This window comes from Peromyscus californicus, unplaced genomic scaffold (assembly GCF_007827085.1).
Source record: "Peromyscus californicus insignis strain IS unplaced genomic scaffold, ASM782708v3 Scaffold_4__1_contigs__length_199733344, whole genome shotgun sequence".
Taxonomy (NCBI): domain Eukaryota; kingdom Metazoa; phylum Chordata; class Mammalia; order Rodentia; family Cricetidae; genus Peromyscus; species Peromyscus californicus.
In genome coordinates this window covers 37,290,103-37,312,816 of record NW_026294562.1, presented here as the reverse complement: position 1 = coordinate 37,312,816, position 22,714 = coordinate 37,290,103, and the positions used below count along the sequence as shown (strand labels likewise).

The 22,714-nt window shown below is 44.4% G+C and overlaps 1 protein-coding gene across 2 annotated transcripts in view; it reads left to right on the top strand.

Moving 5' to 3' along the window:
• The window catches only part of Dock8 (dedicator of cytokinesis 8), a 203,397-nt gene that overhangs the window by 34,959 nt on the left and 145,724 nt on the right, over positions 1-22,714 (top strand). The window contains exon 2 of one of the 2 annotated variants that reach the window (XM_052712081.1): positions 15,153-15,255. In XM_052712081.1, coding sequence (XP_052568041.1) covers positions 15,153-15,255 — 103 coding nt within the window. Of the gene's footprint in view, positions 1-15,152; positions 15,256-17,258; positions 17,362-22,714 lie in introns of those variants that run through there. The other variant, XM_052712082.1, reaches the window with a different exon arrangement.

Below are 22,714 nucleotides of genomic sequence, written 5' to 3'. Positions count from 1 at the left end.
CTCTGGGGAAGTATTTCCAGCCCAAGTTGAGCTGCCAGGGTCACTAACTGTAAATCAGCGATTTCTAGTTATTTCAACCCCCCCCCCCGCCCCTCCCCCATGTACACTGTGCTAAACAACTTGAACTTGAACTTGGAGAGCTGTTTAAACAAGATGCACAGTCTGTGTTGAAACTCCAAAAGTACAGTACAGAGGCTCTGATAATTTGAAGTAGAGAGCCTCATTCGAAGTAATTGACCTTTGAACTATGGTGTCCTCTGGGTGCCAGAAGGGCTCTGTTCCTTTCCTTTGGCTCTTTCTCCTGTCCTTGGCCTGTGCCTTTAGACAGAACAGATGGACCTCTCCCATCAGTCCCCAACGTTGAGCATTCTGTCATTGTATAGCCTGACTCCCTACTGATTTTGTCTTATGAATTTTATCTTTCTTCCTTCCTGCATCTCTTTTGTTGTTTCTCCTCACTCCCTTTAACCAGCTCCGTTAATTCATCCTTCAGCACGGTTTGATTTGTGGTTGGTTAGTTCACTGAGTTACGGGTCCTGAATTTAGTTGCATTTTGCCTGAGATCATGTTGTTACAATGGCAGGATTGCTGTCTGAGGAAGCAGAGCTAATTCTTCAAGGCTTATGGGAACGTGGTCATCTTAGGGATGGTCCTTTTGGCCTGACAGTACTGCTGAATCCTGGGTAACTGAGCTAAGAGAGGGCAAAAGTGGATGCGTGCTGTGAAACAAGCATTGTTTCTACCTGGATGGATTGGCCACAGGAGGCCACTCTGTCCCAGACTGAAACAAAAACCCGTTTCTCATATCTGTCTTTTCACCCTACTATCTTTGAACTGACATTGCATTAAACACTCCCACTGCCTGGGACTTGATAGGATGCTGGGAAGTTCCCCAGAATCTTGGATCAGTGCTAACGGACTGGCAAACCTCCAGCTCCACAGATAGCCCTGTGACATGAATCTGGGGGGAGTGCTGCCTGTAGCAGAGCATTCACCCCACTCTCGGTTTGCCATGACGAGTTCCAGTGCCTGCCAGTAAACCCTGTGAAGCCGTGAGGACGAGTCACCATGCAAAGCTCAGCTTGCCTCAGACCACAGACCATTACTCCACAGGGGTAAACAGAAAGAGAAAAGTCATCGGGGGTTTTATAGACTGTCAGCACCACTCTGACGGCTTCAATAAATTTCCTTTCAAAAATTTAATATCTGATATTAAGCCTTTCTTCTCTTAGACTTGCGTTGAGTGCACCACATCTGCCAGCCTGTATTTAGCCCTTCAAAGGGTGGACTGTGCAGTTGTGTCATCTAGACAGGTAGTCCGAAGACTCATGAAGCTGCGGCTGGCCCAGAACATGTGCAGCGTAAGAAGAATCCGTGTCCTGAAACCATGTGAACTCCTGTCTGTCTCCCACAACGCAGGGCCTTTCCCTTGTGATTATGTCCCGGCACGAACATTGACCATGCCTGCAGGAGCACATAGAGCTCAGGATGGGAGGGCACAGGGGGCCGCGTTGTTTCATATTAAACCAACAGGAAATGACCCAGCCTCGTGAGCTGCCACTTTCACTAGGGCAAAAGAGGAAAAACGAAATTGCTTTTGAGAAATCCCTTTCTGTGTTCTGTAAAGAAAATGCTTCCATCAGGGCTAAATGGCCAGAAGGGAGCTAAATAGCATTGACATTGTCCCATGAAGGAGTGAGACAATAAGGAAACTGACTTCCTCTGAGAAAAAAAAAAAAACCATTTATAATCATTTATCTGCATAACATGTTCCCAGAGGATTCCTCAAAGCTGTCCCTATAGTACCGCATAATACTGGATGTTTCTTTGCTGGAATTGCCCACGCATGTGCGTGCGTGCTTGCGTGCGTGCGTGCGTGTGTGTGTGTGTGCGTGTGTGTGTGTGTGTGTGTGTGTGTGTGTGTGTGTGTGTAAACCAGAGAGTGTTACACCCCAGGAACTGTACATCTTGTTTTTGGAGGGAGGGTCTCTCCTTGCTCTGGAGCTCCCTGATGCTGTAGACTGGCTGAGCAGTAAGCCCCACGGTTCTTCCTGCCGCCATCTCCCCAGCTCCGGAAATAGAGGCATGTCCTAACACAACTGGCTTTTCACATGGGTGCTGGGGATCTGAACTAAGGTCCTCATGCTTGCATGGCAAGCACTTTACCCACGTATTATTATTATTATTATTATTATTATTATTATTATTATTATTATTACCCCAGTCCCCTTCCTTTTTCCCCCAATGCTTTACCAAGCTTCAGGAACAAGAGTTGCTTACCTGAAACCCCCTCCCCACATCCCCAGACTTATCCAAGCGCTGCTATTCGAAGGAAAACAACATGGAAAGGATTTACAGGGGAGGAAAGTTGCTTTAGAAACGGGGCCACTCAAGAGGCAGAGTGAATAGTTGGAGTATTCCTCCCAGGGAAGTTTCATGAGGGTTGGAGGTCAACAGCATCTGATGCAACAGAAGAATCGAGTCAGGATGAAACCAGGCTGTCCAGTGAAAGGTCACCCACCAGCAGTTTTATCTAGAGCAGCGATTGCAGAACATTGAATCAGAGGGAGACAAAGAGAGAGACAGGCGTGGCCAAGGAGAGAGAGAAGCCTGCTTTGTTGGGGGAGGGGGGGAGGGGGTAATGCTAACTTGGAGGCAGGCTGCCTGTGAAGTGGGTAGTGGTCCTGGGATGCAGAGAGGAGCCTGGGGGTAGAGAGTGTGTCAAGATAAGATAGGCATCATGGGGTGAGGAGCAGTCTTGAGTAAGGGCTTGAATGAAATGTCTGTCCTAGGTACCTCCTCTGCCTGCCTTAGCCCACATTCCAGGAAAAGTAGTCACTGCATTAACAGATTTTTGGACCCCTGAGGGTTCACTCAGTTTCCTGATGTTTGACATTTGTCCACAGCCGAAACAAAAAGAGGCAATGTTGTGCACACAGAGGACACCAGCGCCACTGAACAATGAATCTCCTGGACTTTTTTTGGAGGCCTGTGCCCGTTGCTGATAGGGGTGTTTGCATTACCTGTGGAGCATATTCCACAGTTACTTACCCATGAAGGATTAATGATATTGAAGCTGCGTTCAACGTCTTAGAAGCAGGCCAAACCTGTTCTTTTCAAGGGTCGGGGTAAAGTTGAATATCCTTCTTTGGGAAAGCCTTCACATGCCTAGCTCTCCATCACTAATCTTCCGGGGGGAGGAAAATACCAGAAACCCAGCTTCTGTGACAGGCTCCTCTGAAAGGTTCTGTGATGAATTTTTCCAGTAGGCTGTTCTTCTGCCACCTTTCTTCAACGGTAAAGCCCTGTGCAAGTTTCTTAGCCTTTCTAGGCCTCAGTTCCCTAACGGGCAGAGATTGATCTCTACCCTGTTTGGTGGGTGCAGAGCTTAAATGAATTCATTAGAACATTCCCAGCTAGGCAGTAAGTACCGTAAATTATTACTGACATTCCTTTAGAAATAGCATTTATTCATTTTTTTGTTTTCTAAATTAAAATATAATTACATCATTCCCCTCTCCAACCCCTCTTTGCGCCGGCCTTGCTCTTTCTCAAATTCGTGGCCTTTTTCTTTCATTGTTGTTATATATATTATATATAAATGTGTATTATTTATATATTTCCTAGGTATAGGAATACAGTCTTCTTAGTCCCTATGTTACATATATATGTATATATCTTGGGAAGACTAGCCCGCTCCCAGCATTCCTTACTTGTCTGTAGTTCCTTACCCGTGACCAGCATTCTTAATTGTAATAATTGTAGGGGTGGTGGTAGGCTCTTCCAATTTATAAGAATGATAAGTAATCTCATTATCAGATTAAGGTACACTTGAAAGTAAGGAGGACACTTAGCCAGAATATATGGTCTGCAGACCCTGGGGCCATTCTTACAGCTTGACAGTCTGTGGACTCCTTATCGCCGTTCCTCTCTCCACCCCGCTGGCCCTGGTCGTCCTTTACCTCAGGACTCTTCTCACTGGCAGCCCCTCCGGCCGTCCAGCCGCTGTCTGCTGAGGCTTTTCCGCGTCTCGGGGCCTCTTCCCTTCCCATGTGCTTCGCTGTGGCCGCGCATTTGCCCCAGATGACATAGCTGGCCGTTGACAAAGCAGGACTGGACCACAGATGTCATCCTTTCAGAGACAAGTGGTTTGGAAGTTAGTGTGAATGATGTCGATGCTGAGATGTTGGTTCTAGGGTGTTCCAAACACAAGGAACACCATTCTATGCTTGAGACAGGGGGTTAACTCAGAATATCTTTTTGACTCCTTAGACTAGCTTTGAAATTTGAATTCACTCTCTTTACTCTACATTCCTTCGGGTCGAGAACTGCACTCCATTTCCCACTGTTCCTCTTCAGGGCCTGTTGTCTTCCTCAGCTCCCTCAACCCCAGGGGATGGCCTCAGCTTGATTTCCTCCTCAGTGTCTCCATATGATGCTAATCAGATGCAGTGGCCTGCCGGTGTTACGGAGCTTAGTGTCTGTTGTCCTTTTGTGTAGTTGGTCACTGAACTCTCATATTTGCATCATGGTGGTAGGAATTACGGTGTGGCAAATGATGGTTGGTCGGGATTTCTTTCCCTTTTAAGTCACGGCATGTAGATCCTGCATGTTTGGCTCATTATAGCCATCTTCTTTAGGGAAGGAGCACCGTCTCTGAGCACTAACAACTAAGTTCCCTCTCAGCTCTGAAGCAGGAAGGAGAGCTTTCTTAAGACCCTCCAAGTCATGTTACTGTAAGAGATTGACAGAACCGGAAGCGGGGCCAGCTGCATGCCTTCGTGTGGGGGAGTGCCTTGCCCTTGAGTAAAGCTACATCACAGGAAATGCTGTGCAGATGTTGCCTTAGTGCCCTCCCCTGGCTTTACATGGTCCTTTTTCTAAGATTTCAGTTCATTATCATGGATCAGCTTCACCTTAGCATGCTTCATACACAGTCACCTGACATAAAAGCACCTGAGATACCTCAGGGTTCACAACCACATGCTTACTCCCCAGGAATAAGAATGTCATCAAGGTCTTGAAATGTTTTCAGATGTAAAGTATTCTAGGGTGTAGAAAGTTAAAGCTAAGTATATGTCCTACACTGAAGGTTGAAAAGCAATGCTGTCTTTGGGATGTAGTTTTCTTTTGTGTTTAATTTTTACAAAGGAGAACAATTTAATAAGGTCCATAAAATGGAGAATAATAGCCATAATGTAATACTAAGAACTAGGCAGAGCTGCAGGCTCTTGGTGGGTATACTGTTAATTAATGAAGAATAGAGATAGCAAGATATTGGTTGTTGTATTAAGGCAACTCCACGTAGTTGAAAGGGAGGTTTATTTTGTGGGGTAACTTACAAGTAAAGGGATAGGTTACAGGGTCCTGGAAAGGTGTAGCGCAGTCCAGTGGTGTTCTCTGGAGATCTCTGCTCGGTCTACCTCCATCGTCCAGGATCCAGGAACCAAAAGAGCCAGTGCATACGAATCTCCGGCCTTAAGGACTCCCACCTTGTAGGCATGACAGTTACCGTAGCCTCAATGGGGGTAGTACTTCCAGGTCAAAGCTGGAACAGCTACCCACTACAGCAAGATCTCACAGAGATGCTATCCCAGTCCATAATTTGTTATAGACTAAGACCATCCTTCTTAGCCCTCGTGGATTCTGCAGGATGTTTGAGGACACAAAATGAACCCAATTCTTCCTAAGCAATTGCTGGTCAGTGTGGCAGGCTTAGCTGAGCTGTGCTTTCTGAAGGGAACCCTATAATTAGTCAACATGTGCAGTCCAGTTCATCCACCATGTGAGCAATATTACTTATCTTTGATTCTTCCCTTCTTTCCTTACATTTTAAATATTTTTATTTATTCTTTGAGAATCTCATACAATGTATTTGATTATATTCATCTCCCTCTCTCAACTTCTCCCCCACTTTCATACTGTCAACTTTATATTCTCATTTATATGCTGTCTCTGTCTCTTTCTTTCTTCTTCTTCTTTTTTGGTTTTTCGAGACAGGGTTTCTCTGTGTAACTTTGCACCTTTCCTGGATCTCGCTCTGTAGACCAGGCTGGCCTCGAACTCACAAAGATCCGCCTGGCTCTGCCTCCTAAGTGCAGGGATTAAAGGCGTGTGCCACCACCGCCCGGCTCTGTCTCTTTCTATATTTGTCTCTGTTTCTCTATTCTCATACTCTCTCTCTCTCTCTCTCTCTCTCTCTCTCTCTCTCTCTCTCTCTCTCTCTCTCTCCCTCCCTCCCTCTCCCTCTCTCCCCTTCCCCTTTCTGTCTCTGTCTGTCTGTCTGTCTGTCTCTGCCAATCTAGTCCAGTCTGTGTTGGGTGACTACTCCTGGGTGTGGTGCCTGCCTTGGAGTGTGGGCAATAGATCAGACGTCACTCATTGAAGAAAACTGACTTTCCCTCTCCAAGCAGTAACCAGGGACTTCCTGCCACCTCCCCACCTCTGTGCTGGGATCTTGTCTGGCATGCGCTTGTTAAGGTCTTATGCATGCTGTCACAGTCCCTGTAAGTTCATATGTGTGTCTGCCATGTTGTGTCTGGAAAGCACAGTGTCCTTGACGTCATCCTCCACCTCTGGCTCTTACAATGCCTCTGCTGCCCCTTTTCTCCATGGATCCCTGAGTCTTGAGGGAGGGATCTAATACAGGCATCCCATTAGGGTTGAACATTTCTTTATATGCTCATTTTGCTTTATTCAAGAAAAAGTTATAAATGCCACAATAATGTCAGCAAGAAGCAAAGTTAAGAAAGTAGACAGCTGACTGCATTGTGTAGGGAAATTTGGAGACCATGGAGGACAACATTCTGAATTCACTGACTTCAGTTCCATTGTGTTTGCCTTGTGTTTTCATGGGGAAAAATTATTGTTTTCTTATTTAAATTTTGTTTTATTTTGAGATACAATAACTACATCATTTCCCTCTTCCCTTTCTCCCTCCAAACTCTTCCCATGTACCCCTCCTTGCTCTCTTTCAAACTCATGGCCTTTTTTCATTAATTATTGTTACATACATCTATGTATATGTAGCAACATATTTATTCATAAATATATATATAAATACAACCTGCTAGGGCTGAGAATTTTGAAGTCTCTTATTTTTTGCTCATTGACCATTTGCAGGTTTCTGTTACTATCTTCTTACTATTGCAAGAAGCTTCTCTGGTGAGGTTGAGCCATGCACTAGTCAATGCGTATAGTTAGAAGGCATTAGGAGTTGTCCATTTAGCAGAACAGTAGTCTAGGTTTTTACTCTAGACCCATACCCTATCTAGCCACAAGTTCTTGGCCTCATTGACTATGTCAGGAATGGGTTTAATTTTACAGAGCAGTCCTTAAATCCAGTTTGGAAACGTGATTGGCTACTCCCCTAACATTCATGCCACTATTGTACTAGTAGTGTCCTACTTGCTAGGCAGGTCATTATTGTAGTTCCCAGGGTTCATAGCTGGGTGAGAGTGATGATTCATTTTCTCCTCTGGGAGTATGCATAGCATCTTCCAGTACTATGAAATAGTAAGCCAGTAGGGATGAAGCTTCCAGTTGAGTACCAGGTAGATTTCTCTATGTTCTGTGACTCAAGTATGTGGTGTCTTTCAGCAACAGAGTCTGACTGTCAAGTTCTGGATGGCAGTCAAGAGCGTTGGAAGTAACTTGTCATGTTTGGGAGAGGAGGGTCTATGGGACACCATTGACCAACGGCTCAAAAAGATGTAGCCCATTCATGGTACTGGGGTTTTTGTTGGGTAGCGTGTGATGTCTAACTGGGCTATCTGTTCTGCCATTATAGGGTATCTCCATTTAAACTGCCATAGTAGGTTTTCATATGGTGTTTTCAAAGGGCCTTTAGTTTTAGTTGTTCCTCCTGACACCCCTGCCCTGCCCTCTCATCCCCCAGCCCATTAAAGTCCTTCCTATTCTACAGTGCCTCGAAAAACTTGTTTACCTAGTATAAGGAGCAAAACATTTACTTTGAAGGGCATCTCAGAAACTTGACCTTACTTAATTATGAATCTAACCTTTTCCTGCTTGGGGGTGGTGAGGAATTGCACAAAACCAAATGAGTTTGAGTTCTGCTTCTATCTGAGAGAGAACCAAGTATGCCTTATTCCCTGAGATTTGAGGTTGGCTCCGTGGTGAGGTAGGTTTCTCGGGGAGTCTCTCTGCTAGCACTGAGTGCACAGGGCAGTCTTTACCTCTTCTCTAAGTGCACTTAACTGTAGAGCACCTGAGTCCTGCCGATGTTTAAATGCATGTTCTAGCTGTGCTCAGACTGATGAATCACAGTCTCTGGAGAAGAGCCCAGACATCTTCCTTGCTGAACAGCTCCCTCACTGACTCTTATGGATGCTGAAGTTTGAGGACCACTGACTGCCTGGAAGAGGATTCCAGGATAGACTGCAAAGTGGATATCTAAAGTTTGCTAAAGTTAGCTTGCTGATACTTGCTCAAACTAAGATAACTTAGTTTGAATTCTGAGGAGTTTCGTGTTTAAGTTCTGTTTTTTCAGAATGTAAAAGGAACGTGTCATGTATGTTCCCAACTGTAAGTATCTTGCGTAATCATCTAGGAGTCTCACAGAACATCTTCAGGTCATTCTTATGACTATAAGAATGTGTTGAATGTTTTGAATTTAGGATGGACAATAAGTGATGAATTAATCAATATAGAAGAAAAGTAATTTCTTTATGTATAATCTTCATACTTGCAAATGTCTCCTAAAAATATCCATTTAATTTTTACTACTTTGGTCTTCTAAGCACTTACCATTTCTAAGTACTAAGAGTAATTTATGTCTAGTAGTATAAATTTTGCTATTTTTTTAAAAAATTAAGTATGGCATTATTAAAATATTACTCATGGAGAAAAATCCTGCATAAAATGCCACTCTCCAAAAGCTTTTGGAAAGTTGGATGTCTTTTTTTAGCCAGGATTCTGGACTTAAAATAACTTCTTGGTCCATAACTCAGACCTTACAACTTTACCAAAACAAACATAACTGGCATCTTGAATAGCTATTTCTTCTTGCACAGACTGTATTTCCATTTATTGGGCTGTTGAAGGGGTTAGTGTATTATACTAATGTGACCAACACTTTAGTAGCAGTGAGTAAAGAGACTGTTCTATTGAGAACAGAGTTGGGGCTTTTGCGGGATATAGGGGAACAGAAAAACAAGGCTCTTTGCCTGGAATGATAGAATATTTGTACCAATGGTAATGACATCGTTGCTCTTGGAAGCTGTTGATGGAAGCTGAGCCTTGCTTTTGGAAAAGGATGGATATAAGGCTGAGTTCGTGTAAGTATCCCCTGGGAGAGGAAGACTTGGAGCCTTAGATCACGTGCTTGATACCTTAGGAAGAGTGCAGCTTCTCTGTTCCCATCATTTAAACTAACATAAATTTTGAGAAAAGATGGAATTGTTTGGGGACTCAATCAGACAAGGATAGGGAAAGTGGTTCTTTTTAAAAAATTTCCCCCAAGCCTCCTTAAGTACTTATGGATAAGGCTGTTCGTTGTTTTAATAAAAAGTGTTCCTGTCACTCTGGCTGCTGGGCATACCAGCATCTAGTAACAGTGTCCCTTAGACATGAAAGTTGGAGAGAAGCCTCTGGGGCCATGCGGTTTCCTAGTGCAGCTGCTGGTGTGGGTTGTGGTACTGATTGTTCCACTTGGAGATTCTCACCATATTTGCCGGTTAGCTCTGGAAAGGAGCCCAGAGATAGCCCAGCCCCTCCTGTTTAAGTGTAGTAAAACTAAGGCCCAGCCTCATTAACCAGTGTGCTTGAACCCAGACAGATGGCAGACAGCAGACCTCAGGACTGTGTGTCCTTGGGATCCCACTCTACTTCATTCTTCTAGATACACACATTGCAGGAAGAAGGCTCGGCAGGGTGGGTAAAAATGCTTGAAGTAGGAAGGAGGAAACCTGATGTCTAGTGGTCTGACTACACTGTTTTCCTCTCCATCTGGGTTCCTCCTACTAATGATTTTATTCCAAAAACCGGTTCAAAAGCTTCCTCACTTCAGACATTTCCTAGGCATTCCTGAGCTGAATTAAGACTCCCTATTGTCTATTCACCAGGAACTGTGCCCATTTCCCCATTATATTTATAATGCTGTAATTAACCCATTGTCCATTCGCCCACCTCTTACTACCCGTTGGACTAGGATTCCTAGGAGCATGAATGCATCCTCAGCTTCAGTCTCCGTCGCTTGGCTGAGGACCTGGTGCTTGGTAGTTGCCTCCGTGTTTGATAAGCAAATGGTGAGCTAGTTATTTTCTTAGGTAGTCTCAGCAAATATTTGGCCTTTTTGGTTGTAAAAACCATGCAGGATGGCTGGCCTAAACTGCCATTTTTCAAGCTGTGCCATGAGAGTTGATTGAGAACAGGTGCATCAAGGCAGCCACACATTACTAGGTTGGTACTCATGGTCTAGCAACTGCTTTGAGTGAGCTCTCTTCTGCAGTTAGTTTGTGGAGTCTCGGTCCCAAATGTCTGTCATGGTCATCATTAATCTGAATGGAAACATGGAGTTTCTCTCCCTACCCACTACCACCAATCCCTCATCACCGTGCTGACTCCCCATGAGGGTGACATGTTAAACAAATCCCAAGGTTCACTTCCAGTTAACTTTAGGAAAACAAAGAAGATTCAAGTACTTAAGTCACTTAAGCTCCTTAGGAGAAGGTTGACTCAGCTCACTACAGGCTTACCACCATGATACAAGTCCGGAATCCTGAAACCTATCTTGAACAGATCAAATTTGATCTGAGAATCAATGCAGAGGCAAATGTCCCTATACACACAGTCCTGTATGACCACAACTACAAAGCCGACCTCTCATCCCAGCTTACCTGTGTGGGCAGAGTCCTTAAAGCTAGGCCCGAGCAGAAGTGAGGGCCGATTTGGACCGCAGGACACTGAACAGTCACTTGGGATTGAAATTTCAAATCAGCAAATGTAATCACTGATGTTTTTTGCAAGTTCTTGAAATCCAATGGAATATGCTTTGCCCATGTGAGAATTTTTTTAGACATGAGCTTAAGCAGCTTCATACCAGAAAAAAAAATACAAGTGAGGTAGTAACCAAGTTCTCTTGCTGTGATTATTAAGAAATTGATTGCTGGCCCATTGGGATAGTTCCATACTGTGTTGGTGGTTACTCATCAACTTGACAGAACCTGGGGTCACCTGGGAAGAGGGAGCCTCAAATGATGGATTTCCTACGTAAGATTGGCCTGTGGGCAAGTCTGTGGGGGCATTTTCTTGGTTAATGATTGACGAGGGAGGCCCCAGACTATGGTGGGTGGTGCCATGCCCAGGCAGGCGGTCTCTGATTATATTAGAAAGCAAAGTAAGCAGGCCGTGGAGAGCAAGCCATTAGCAAGCAGTATCCTTCCATGATCTCTGCTTCAAGCTCCTGCCTTGAGTTCCTGCCCTGACTTCCCTCAGTGATGGACTGTGGTATGGAAGTGTGAGCCAAACGAACCCTTTCTTTCTACAAGTCCATTCTGGTCCATGTTTTAGCACAGCCTCAGACAGTAACTAGTCCACACATACAGAGAGGCTTAGGGGATGACTCAACTTACAGTTTTTGACTTCACAATGCTGTGAAAGTGAAACGTGCTCAGTAAAAACTATACTTCAAGGTTTGATTTTTGATCTTCTCCCTGGCAGGCAGTAGACACTGGGATACTCCCAATGCCACTGGGCAACATCAGGCTGCAGCTCCCACTGGGCCACATAATTACAGAGGGGGAATGCTGATACTCTACAGGATGCTAAGTTGTTAAATAGTGGTATTTGGTCCCTTGAGGATATTAAATGTGATAATTTGGGTAGGTATTGACTCCAATGTCTTGATCATGCTAGGTAAGCACTCTGCCACCGAACTACATCCCTAGCCCCTCTTATTTTTTTAGTTTTTACACAGGACTGGTCTTGAATTTAAAATTTTATTGTCATGGCTTCAAGAGTAGCTGGGGCTAGAGGCATGTTGTCTAGTATTCCCACTTCAGAAAGACCACCATGTCTTTGATGAGAAAGGTACTGGGACAACTCTGAAACAATAGCATGTTATTTCAGAAGTCTTAGGGAGGAACTGAAGGCAGAAGTTTCTGGAAAAGTCATATTGTCCGCAAAAGGTCAATAGGGAGGTTCGAAAAGGTCAGATGAGGGCCTTTGCCTGTTGTCTGGGCTCTCCTATGACTACAATCAGTGTCTACGTGTATAAATCGATGGCCAGTATGTTGATTTGAGTTCCTACACTGCTGAGTACATGCTATATTATTATTTATGTGAGGTAGCTTTCTTTGGTTTGGGACAATCAAGTTTTTTTTAATTGGTGATGTTCCAATTTCTGATTAAAGTCAGTTTCACAGCCGGGTGGTGGTGGCGCATGCCTTTAATCCCAGCCCTCAGGAAGCATGAGTTCAAGGCCAGCCTGGTCTACAGAGCAAGTTCCAGGACAGGCTCCAAAGCTACACAGAGAAACCCTGTCTCAAAAATCAAAAAGAAAAGAAAACAAATCAGTTTCACTAAACGTGGGGTAAAACCCCAACTTCCCCCATTTTCAGCTGCCACCCTAGGCTAGGTCATTTCTGCCTTCACTGTTACTTTGTACTGGCACTTGTAACTCTTATCTAGATCTACCACAGTTTAGATGCGGCACCTACACTCACCTGTATTTAATATGTGCAGTCCAGTGACTCTTAATGTAGTCAGAATTACTGATCTATTAACAGAATTTAGAACGTTTCCATCAGTTCAAAGAAACTCTGCTCAGAACCACTTTCTGTTACTCTATAATTCCACTCACCCTTATCCACCGCTAATCAACTTCCTGCTCTGTAGATTTGACTCTTCTGGGAATTTCACATGAGGAATAAGAAATATGTGGCCTTTTGATTTAGTTTGTTCCCCTTAGGATGATGCTGTTGGGATTCCCCCATGTACTACCATAGAGCAGTACATGGTTCCTTTCTTTGCTGAGTAATACTCCACTTACGATAGACCACTTTTTGTGCATCCTTCAACTGTTGGACATTTGTGTTGTTTCTACCTTTGGACTCTTAAGAATAATGCTGGGGGTGTTTGTTTGTTTGTTTATTCTGAGACAGGGTTTCTCAGTGTAGATTTGGCTATCCTGGAACTCACACCGTAGACAGGCTGGCCTTGAACTCGGTGATCTACCTGCCTCTGACTCCTGAGAACTGGGATTAAAGGCGTGTGCCACCATGCCCAGCTGCTGTGCTTCCTGTGTATAATGCTGTTGTCAGTGTTGGTGTTTAAATTTTCTATTTTCACTTCTCATGGAGGTACAGCTACTGGTGGGATTTGGGTACATATAGAAATGACATGCTGAACTCCCCGAGGAACTGCCGGATTGTTTCTGAGACAACTATACCATTCATGTCCCTACCAACAACGTGTGTTTATGAGTGTGTGTGTGAGTATGTGTGTGTGTGTGCGAGAGTGAGTGTGGTGTGTGTGTGTGTGTGTGTGTGTGTGTGTGTGTGTGTGTGTGGATTCTTTATCGTCTGGCAACACTTGTGACTGACAGTCCAGTGCTCTGTTGTGGTCCTCCTCATGGTTGTGAAGAGGCATATCATTATGGTCTGCTTTACACTTCTCTGATGTCTCCTAGAATATAATAGGTTACTCCCTCCTGAAACAGTGTTTTCCTTTACTGTCCAAACATTAAATAAAGACAGCGCTCTAGAAATTAAGGACACAGTTCATACTGACTGCCGCCCCTTTCTATAGCATTCCATGCTCCACCAGGCCCTAGCACAAGGGCCAGCAGGAGCATGATTGTGTGCCACACGCTTACTTCTTCCTCGTGCTGAATCCCAGGGAGGTGACCCGATGGGCCCGCCTTGGCTTAGGTGTCTACCTCTTGGTTCGTGTTTCTGCCTGAGCAGTGCACGGATGAACAGGGGCATTTGGAAAGGTAACAGGGTGCTTTTGTGGAGGGAGAACTGATGACCACAAGTAGCCATGTCCTGCCCATCTCTGTACTTCTCACAGAAGGCTGGGAATCAAATAATCATGCCCTGTACGTTGTCATGGTGGAAATGCTAGTTTTATTTATTCATTTATTCGTTCACTCATTTATTTATTTATTTATTTTGGTTTTTCGAGACAGGGTTTCTCTTTGTAGTTTTGGTGCCTGTCCTGGATCTCATTCTGTAGACCAGGCTGACCTCAAACTCACAGAGATCCTCCTGGCTCTGCCTCCCAAGTGCTAGGATTAAAGGCGTGCGCCACCACCATCCAGCTTATTTTTTTTTATACATCTCCATAGTACACAGAAGCATTGTGTTTCAATTTTACATATGCTTTGGTTGGATACCAAGAATGTTTCAAATATACAGCCTGTTTGATTCTTAGTAATCTTATAGTTTCTAGTTGTATGCATTAATGATTCTGGTTTTATATGTTTTGACCTGATTGTGCTATGAGTACATTTTCGGGAACTAGTCTGAGAAGTCAGCCACCATCAAATGACATGATGAGAAAATGTTCCTGAGCTCCAGCAACCTAGCAAATGAGTGTTCCCCATGTCATTGGTCAGGGTTTGGGCCAGCAGGTGTGAGTAGATGCTGAAGTCACCAGGGCTGTGAGCTCAAGACGCAATGCCAATGTGAATGCTGCAAAGGGTCACTTTTTTGGAAGCTGTTGGAAAAAATAGTGCTGGGGAAATCTGGGTCTCACTGAAGGTGCCTGCAAGGAAGTGGACAGTGTCATGTCACAGTCTCTAGTGCACACTGCTGTGGTACCAGCCAAGCCAAAGGCCTCAGCTGGTTGCATGGAAAGTGGCAGGGTTAAAATGGCAGGTGAGTATAGTCAGAAACGAGACATCCTTACGTCGAGCCAGATGCTTAGGATATTTATATTGTACCTTAAGGTCTTTCTGCCCTCAGCTTTCAAATAGAGGCTGGGGGCCATGATTGCAGGTACTCTGGCTCCTGTGAATTGCTTTAAGGTACATTTAGCTCTCTAAAACTAGAGTATCTACTAACAGACCACTGAATGCACTTTAGTCACTTCTGCTTACTACTTGGCCAAAGATTACATTGTGATTTTTGCAGTGTTTTTTCTTTTTAAATAATAACTTAATTTAGATTTTTTCCCTATTTTAATTCAAGGTATTCATCGTCGGAAATAAGAAAGCAGTTTACACTCCCTCCCAACCTCGGACAGTACCATCGGCACAGCATTAGTACATCTGGTTTCCCCTCCCTTCAGCTAGTAAGTATGTGTACAGGTTTGTTTGACCAGTGGTCAGGGGCAGAGGTGCCTAGCATCTAAACTGTTCCCCAACTAGCCTTAGCTCGGTTTGCACCTATCATTCTATGCCCATCGCTTCATGACTCTGCCTGCCTTTAGATATCCAGACATCTCTCTCTGCCAAACAGGATGTGTGTAGAATGAGACAGCACAAGACTGTGGTTCTGATGTTGTCTACTTAGGGGACTCTCAGGCTACTCAAACTCATCCCAGTTATAGCTCATATGTGGGGAGGGGGGTAGCCTAGAAATTGACCACTATTTTTAGCATGCTTTGGTTGGAAATTTTTCATTGACAAATCTCAAAAGCCCAAGTTACAAATCTTTCTTAAGAAATAATTTTCTTGGAAGTGAAATTTACATGCTATGAAACTGATCAAGTTTAGGAACACGGTTTGGTGAATCTGGGCATTTTATTCGACATTGAACGTCTACTCAGTCAAGGTCTAGAGCACGCCTCCTCTTACCCTTTTGCATCCCCTTGATCCCATCCCAGGCCGTCACTGATCCTTGCTGTGGTTGTAGTTGTCCTGCCTGGCACTTCGCACCAGTGACATCTATCACACAGGAGGACAAACCTTTAGTTTTAAAACATACCATATTCCCCTTTCAAGGTGCCAACTGGGGCGTGCATATGTGTATCGTATTAGTTAGGGACTGAAGGCCAGATGTGTGTCTTAACGGAGACAGTTTGTAACCCAGAAGTGGTACCACTTCCTCTGAGCAGGCTCAGCCTGCTCCTACCTTTACTTCCTCACACAGCACAGCCCACAGCCCCGCTCGCTGGCTGGCTGATCTAGTGGTTATCTTGAGAAGGTTAGGTTATTTTTTGTTTCTAGTTATTACTTCAAAACCACTTCTGCTCTTAGAAATTTTGTAACCATCCCCCATTTCCTGTATCCGCCATTTTGTCGCCTGCAACAGTTTCCCCGCCGCGTTAACTGTGTATCTGCAGGTATGTTTACTGGAGTGATCTGTGGTTATTTCCAAAGGATAGTTTATGTGTTGTGTCATTAATGAAACAGTACTAACAAATATGTAGCACCTTCACAGTGAGAGGTTACCTTGTGGTGGCATCTTTCTGAAAACCCTGTTTAGGACTTTGGAGCCTTGCTAGGCCACGGTTTATTGTCTTTTCCTGTCGGCTTCAGAACTTCAGGTTATGGTAAATGCACAGCAAGTGTGTGGTGCTTGTGTTCTAGGAGTAAGTAAACCGAGATACGGTGCATATAAGCTTAACTTGGTGATTTCTGACTCCCGTTGTATTTCAAAGTGTGCAAAAATTTTGTTGAAAAGTGGTTGGATGTGCTTTTTTTTTTTTAACTTTTAAACAGTGTGGGGAGCTTTGGTGATTGCCTTTAAAAGATATTAAGGCTAGAGCTTTCTATAGTAGCTGTTGGGGAAATAGTGTGGATACAGTGAAGAGGTTTTTAAGGAAGTTTGCAGGTTTAACCCCTTCTCTCCTTATCAGCCTTTGTGATAACACTGTGGCCTTGCATTATTGCAGGAGAAATCCTTCTTAAATGGAGAGTTACAAAGGAAAACAATGTAATATTTGAAAGTGTCCTTTCAGTAGTTTGCTGTGTCTTCAGAAGGTTTTTTACAAAAGTGAATTTTGATGAGTTACTTCAATACCTGGGAAGTCAAATTAACATGTGGCTTAGCTGCCCATATTCTAACAGAAGGTACGAAGGACCAGGGAAAAGGTTAAAATGCTACAAGAATCTCTTCTCCCCTCGCCATCATTCAATCCTGGTCGTATTTGAATATAACTGTTCCTCACCTGTTTCTATTCCCGCGTGTTACAATGTAGTTTCCTCAGGCCTTCCCACAGCTCTTCCCGCAGCTCTCCCGGTCAGTTTCAGCACAGGCTTGCCCTGTTTCTTCTACCTGCCCTGCGGCAGTCAGTATGCCTGCTCTTCCTTCTAAGCTCCTGTGCTCTGTTTTAGAAAACCCCAGCTCCCTGGCATCATCTGCTCTCATGTGGTGGTGTGGAACTGTGGGACTGTGACTCCCCTGCAATCAGCTTCTCAGACAAGGCCCCCAGGAGAAGTCACCAAAGTACAAGGTGATTTTCCTTTACCTTGGGAACATTTCTTTTCCTTGATAAATAGTGGAACGTTTCAGTAAGAGTCACTTTTAGCAAGGCGGAGGAGTGGCTTATTACTCTCAAGCTGACAGAGCTTTAGAAACTATATTAAATCAGAGACTGAAGTGTAGACTAATTGTGCGTCGTTTGGGCTAATTAAAGAATAAGACCATTTCTTTTGCTTTTAGTAATATGATCATTTTCATAACCTCATATGTTGATATAAATGGTTGATTAAAAAATATATTTAATTGAAGTCCAGTCATTGCTGTTGGCAAGAGTTAAAATTTTGGGATCAGATGAGCCTAAGGTGGGTTGGTTGTCACTTATTGGCTGTATAACTTGGGACAAGTCACCTAAGCTTTCTGAAGATTTTAGTTCCCTTTTCTGCAAAATTGGCAGCTTATGCTACCTCCGTAGTATCAATGTAGCGTTCTATAGTAGAGCCTGTATAAATAGTGGGTAATATTGTTGCCTTAGGTACTTGGCACTATAGAGACTCTGTCGATCATTAAAAGGTAAGTAGGAGATGATTCCAGCTCAGTGAGGCTTTGTGATCTATTTGGGAAGATGAATCGTCCAGAGGGCCACATTGACTTCAAATGTGATGGGCATTCAGAAGAATGATCCATAATGTGATAGGAGGCCCAAGCTTGCTGGAGGAGCTGAGAAGACCCAAGAGATGGGTCTGCAGCCCTAACAGTCCATTAGAAACACTCAGCTTCTCTTTACACTTCTAGCCAGCCTCTCCCCTGCCACCCTCCTCCGGCAGAACAGCTAAGTCAGAATTCCAAAGGATAGCAACCAACAGTATTTTAACATTGCAGAATGTTGACAGGTCTCCAAAGATACGGGCTGAGAGTCATTTCCAGATTCTCAGGGAAGTGGGGGATATTCCGAATAGCAGAAGGTGTATACAGAGAGGTGATTTCTTTTGTTTCCCTGAGTGCTCTGCATTGTAGATGTATAGTAAGCAAGGACCACGTGCTACCCCTGTAGGTAATCCTCACAAATACAGCCCTCTGTCATATATCTAATAAATGAATAGGAGGCAGTACATTATATTGTCTCCTTTTGTTTTATTCAGTTTTTGTTTTTAATGATAGCTTTAAATGCCTGCTATGATGACTGTGTGTACAAATATTTTCAAAATAAATAAGCTACTTTTTAAAAAATTACATTAGTTTTGTGTGTGCATAAGCACGCCAGTAGAGGTCAGAGTTCAACTTGCAGGAGCTTGTCCTCTCCTTCTACCACATGGATGGATCCTGGGGATCGAACCCAGGTCATCAGGCTTGAGGGCAAGCACCTTTACCCCCTGAGCCATCTCATCAGCCCAATAAACTACTAGAGAGATGGGCCTCTGGCCAACCCATGTCCTGGCCTGAGATACCCACCAGCTTTGGCTTTCTCCGCTGCCACTGTCATGGGAGCAGGTTAACCAGAGATTTGGTGTCTACCAAATCTACGTAAGCAAACAACTCTTCACCTGATGCTTGTATGAAAACAAAACTGTAAAATGTAAAAAACCTTTACTCTGCTTCTTAAAAGTGGAAGGTATAGTAAGTACATAGAAGAAAGGTTTGGGATCTGTGCTCTAAGGACGATTGAAGTCCTGTTGGGTGGTTAATAACCTTAAGTACGTTTTCTGGAGGAAAATAGACTATTTTAAAAAAATAATAATAGAAGTCTGAAGTGAAATGAAAGGAACAGCCAGACCCTGACGGCTCTGGATGAAGTAAAGGATGTAAAAAGCCACACCCTGGGCACGCACCTGAGCACCATGGCTGCAGGACATGATTGAATGTCTAACATTCATGTTTTAAAGACGCCTCATGCGTGGGAAGCATTCCTTCCTGTGTGCACACTGGCTCCTGTGAAGTCCAGCACCCCCTTTCTGTGCCAGCTAAGGATGACTTGAGTGCTGACCTGACTCTCAGCGTCCTTTGTGCCTCTAATGCTGTTGGTCTTTTTCACACACTTTTTCCCAGAGTTAACTGTTCTGTGTTGTTGACTGTGCTGGAGGGACAGGATGGAAACCGAAGTGCTCAGTGTAGTTTCCATGCACATTCACAGTGGAGGATGAAATGCAAGCATTCTGCATGCAGAGCAGACACTTGGTTATGGTCACTGTAGACAGGGGTTGGAACAAGCTGGGGAGATGGCCCAGTGTGTAAAATGCTTAACTCTTAGGCAAGAGGACCTGAGTTCAATCCCCAGAACCCATGGAAAAAGCTAGGTATGGTGGCACCTACTTATAATCCCAGAGCTGGGAAAGTGGAGACAGGCACATTCATGGGGTTCATTGCCTAACTAACCTAGTCTAATAGCCCCATGTCCAAGCAAGAGCCCTTGCCTCCAAAAACAAGATAGATGGCCTCTGAGGAAAGCCTCAGGTTGACCTCTGGCCTTCACATGTGTGTACAACAACGTGTACATGTGCACACACACATATCTGATTTATTAAAAACAGACCTACAGTGGCATTTCCGTTGGTAGAGGCAGGAAAGCAAGCTGCTTCTAGGTCACAAAGGACTTTGAAATCACGGACGGCAGAGGAAGCCTTCCACCTTTAGCTTTGTTTGCTAAATGTAGAATGTGACTGCATTTTTCATCCACTAAGGAGATGTTTATTGGGTCTTACTCTGTACCAGGAACTGCCCCAAGAGCTGTGGATGACAGTCATTAATGTAACAAAGAACCCATCCTTTGTTCTTGAGAACATTTTAGAGTGGGAGGTGGGTGTAAACAAATACGTGACTGTCAGCTGTGATGAGGGCAGGAGGAGTATGGCATAGCGACACAGATAAGATGCTATTTTAGGTGGGGTGCTCTGCCAGGACCTCTGAGTAATTGCCAGACGATGGGGCAGACCATTGTCTACTCCTGGTCTTTGAACCATCTCTCCTGTAACAGGTACTGAGTTTTCGCTTTGAGTTTCAGGAACATGACAAGTGTTTTATTTTAGCTGATTAGACTTTTTCTTCTCTGACAGTTGCACACAGATACATTTTTCTCTGAGGCTTCTACTTTCCAGTGCTCAGTGCTCATTCACTAAGTGTAACTATGTTTCACAATGCCTTTTAAGTGCATTTCATTACCTGTGCTCGGCTTGTTCATAATGCACTTCACGCTTGTCATTACACTTATAATATCTGAGCATTCAATCCCATGAGAAGTTCTGAGCAGAATTTGTGGGTAGTTGTAAATGCGTTTTTTTAACCCGTTTTGATGCACACTTAACTATTACCTTGTACTTTAGTTATCTTACAAAATACTGATTCTCTGGAAGGCCTGTAAGAGAAAACAATCAAAATTATAGTTGTTAAGAACACAGCCTGACTGTATTTGAATTCCAAATGTGGTACTTCCTAGCCATGTCATCAGTGGCAAATTATTAAATCATCTGAAATAATTAACGTGCGTATTTCACTGGGTTCTAGTGAGACTGATTTGGAAAGGTCCTTCATGAGTACTGTGGTCGCTTCCTCAGCTGACTTCAGGTTACAATCAGAACCAAAGACCTTCCTGTCTTTGCCACCTGCTGAACAAGGGCAGCTGTTTGCTCTCAGCTCCCGACATCCACCCTGTAACCCTCTACTCGGCCTCCTTTCCCATCCCGCTGACAATAAGCACTATACCTCAGCCATCTTAAAGGATCTGGGTTGGAAGTAGGACCGTGTATTTAGTCAGGGATCCTTAGAGGAGCAGAATTGATGGAATGAGTATCTGTATATTAAAAGGAGAATATGAAATCCCTTACAGGCTGTGTTCTGGCTAGTCCAACAATGGCTGTCCTTTGACAGAAAGGCCAAGAACCCAGCAGTTGTTCAGTCCACAAAGCTGGATTCTCAGCTGGTCTTTTGTGTACGTTGGAATCCCAAAGAAGTAGATTCTAATACCAGCAAAGGAATGCCTCAGCAGCAGGATAGATGAACTTGCTGGAGAGCAAGCAGGTAAAACGCGAAAGCTTCCCTCTTCCATGTCCTTTTATGTGGGCTGCCACTAGAAGGTGTGGCCCAGATTTAGGGTGGGTCATCTGACATCAAACAATCTGGATTTAAGGTGTGTCTTCCTGTCTCAGATGATCCAATCAAGAAAAACCCCCTCACAGGTATATCCAGCTGCTTGAGTTTTGGTTGGTTCCAGATGTAGTCACGTTGACAACTAAGACTAGCCATCATAAGCAGCTTTATCTTCTGTCTCCAGTGTAAGTTATTTCTGTCTCCATTACTACCAGGACAGCAGAGGAGAGAAAGGGACGGCGAAAGCCATAGTTACAGTCTGGAATCTTTTCGCCCTTGGCCTCTTCAACAGCCCTGTTCTTCCACCCCAGCTTGAAGCCTGCCGGTATTTAGACTCAAGGGGATGAAAAACCAGTTTTGTCAGCCCTTCCTTCTGGCCTGCCCTCCCTTAGCACAAGTCCGGAATCTGGGGCTTTTGTTTTGTGATGCTTTGCGGGTAGAGGAGAGCCGTGTTCACTTGGGCTGGGACTCCACACAGTCTCCCATGAAGGAAGGCTTCAGAGAGCTAAGCCTCTGCCATTGTTGCTATTGTTATTCTTGAGCCAATCTCCTTGATCTAAGTGTCTCTCGCTGCCTCAAGGCAGCGGTTCCTGGATCTTTGCATGCCATAGGCTGGAAAGTGTGTTTTGTTAATAGGCGACTGGCAAAATGTTGCCAATTCTTGATGCTGTCAACGGAAGAGCAGCATTGTTTGAGGAACCCTGGGTTCCTATCCTCTCTCGTGTTCTCTCCCCGCTCCATGGGAGGATGAAATGAAGACAGGACAGCTCTCCTTAGCAGTCACTGAGGGTTTGCTCGCCCAGCTTCAGTCCAGTGGGCTTCTTCCCAACCGGTACTAGAGGGATTTAGCCGCAAACCTGGCTCCGTGTCAGCTGGGATTGTGGCTAACGTGCTGGCTTCGAACAGCAGTCTGTAGCCCGTTCCCTTAGCCGGTTCCCTTCTCGGGCCAAGGGAAACACTGCCTCTGAGCACACAGCTGGAGGAGTGCTGTGTTTGCCTGAGTTTCTGGAAAATTGCCTTCTTTCTCTCTTTCACTGTGTTTGGGTAAACAAAACATGGCCTCAGAGAGCTTTTACAGGAGAAATTATAGAAATTCCTCAAAGCCCGTGGTCTCATTTTGGATCTCCTCAGGATTCCTCATCAAGCTGCAATTAAGCAGAGAAAAATTCTGCCTTGGGGTGTGATTTGAATGACTCATCGTGTTGTGACTTGACTTTCTGCTACTGCCTTTCTTCCCCTGGCCTGTCACCACTGCAGTTTGACAGCTTCTCCAGCATTTAGGCTAAAAGTGAAGCACTGAGTCGGAG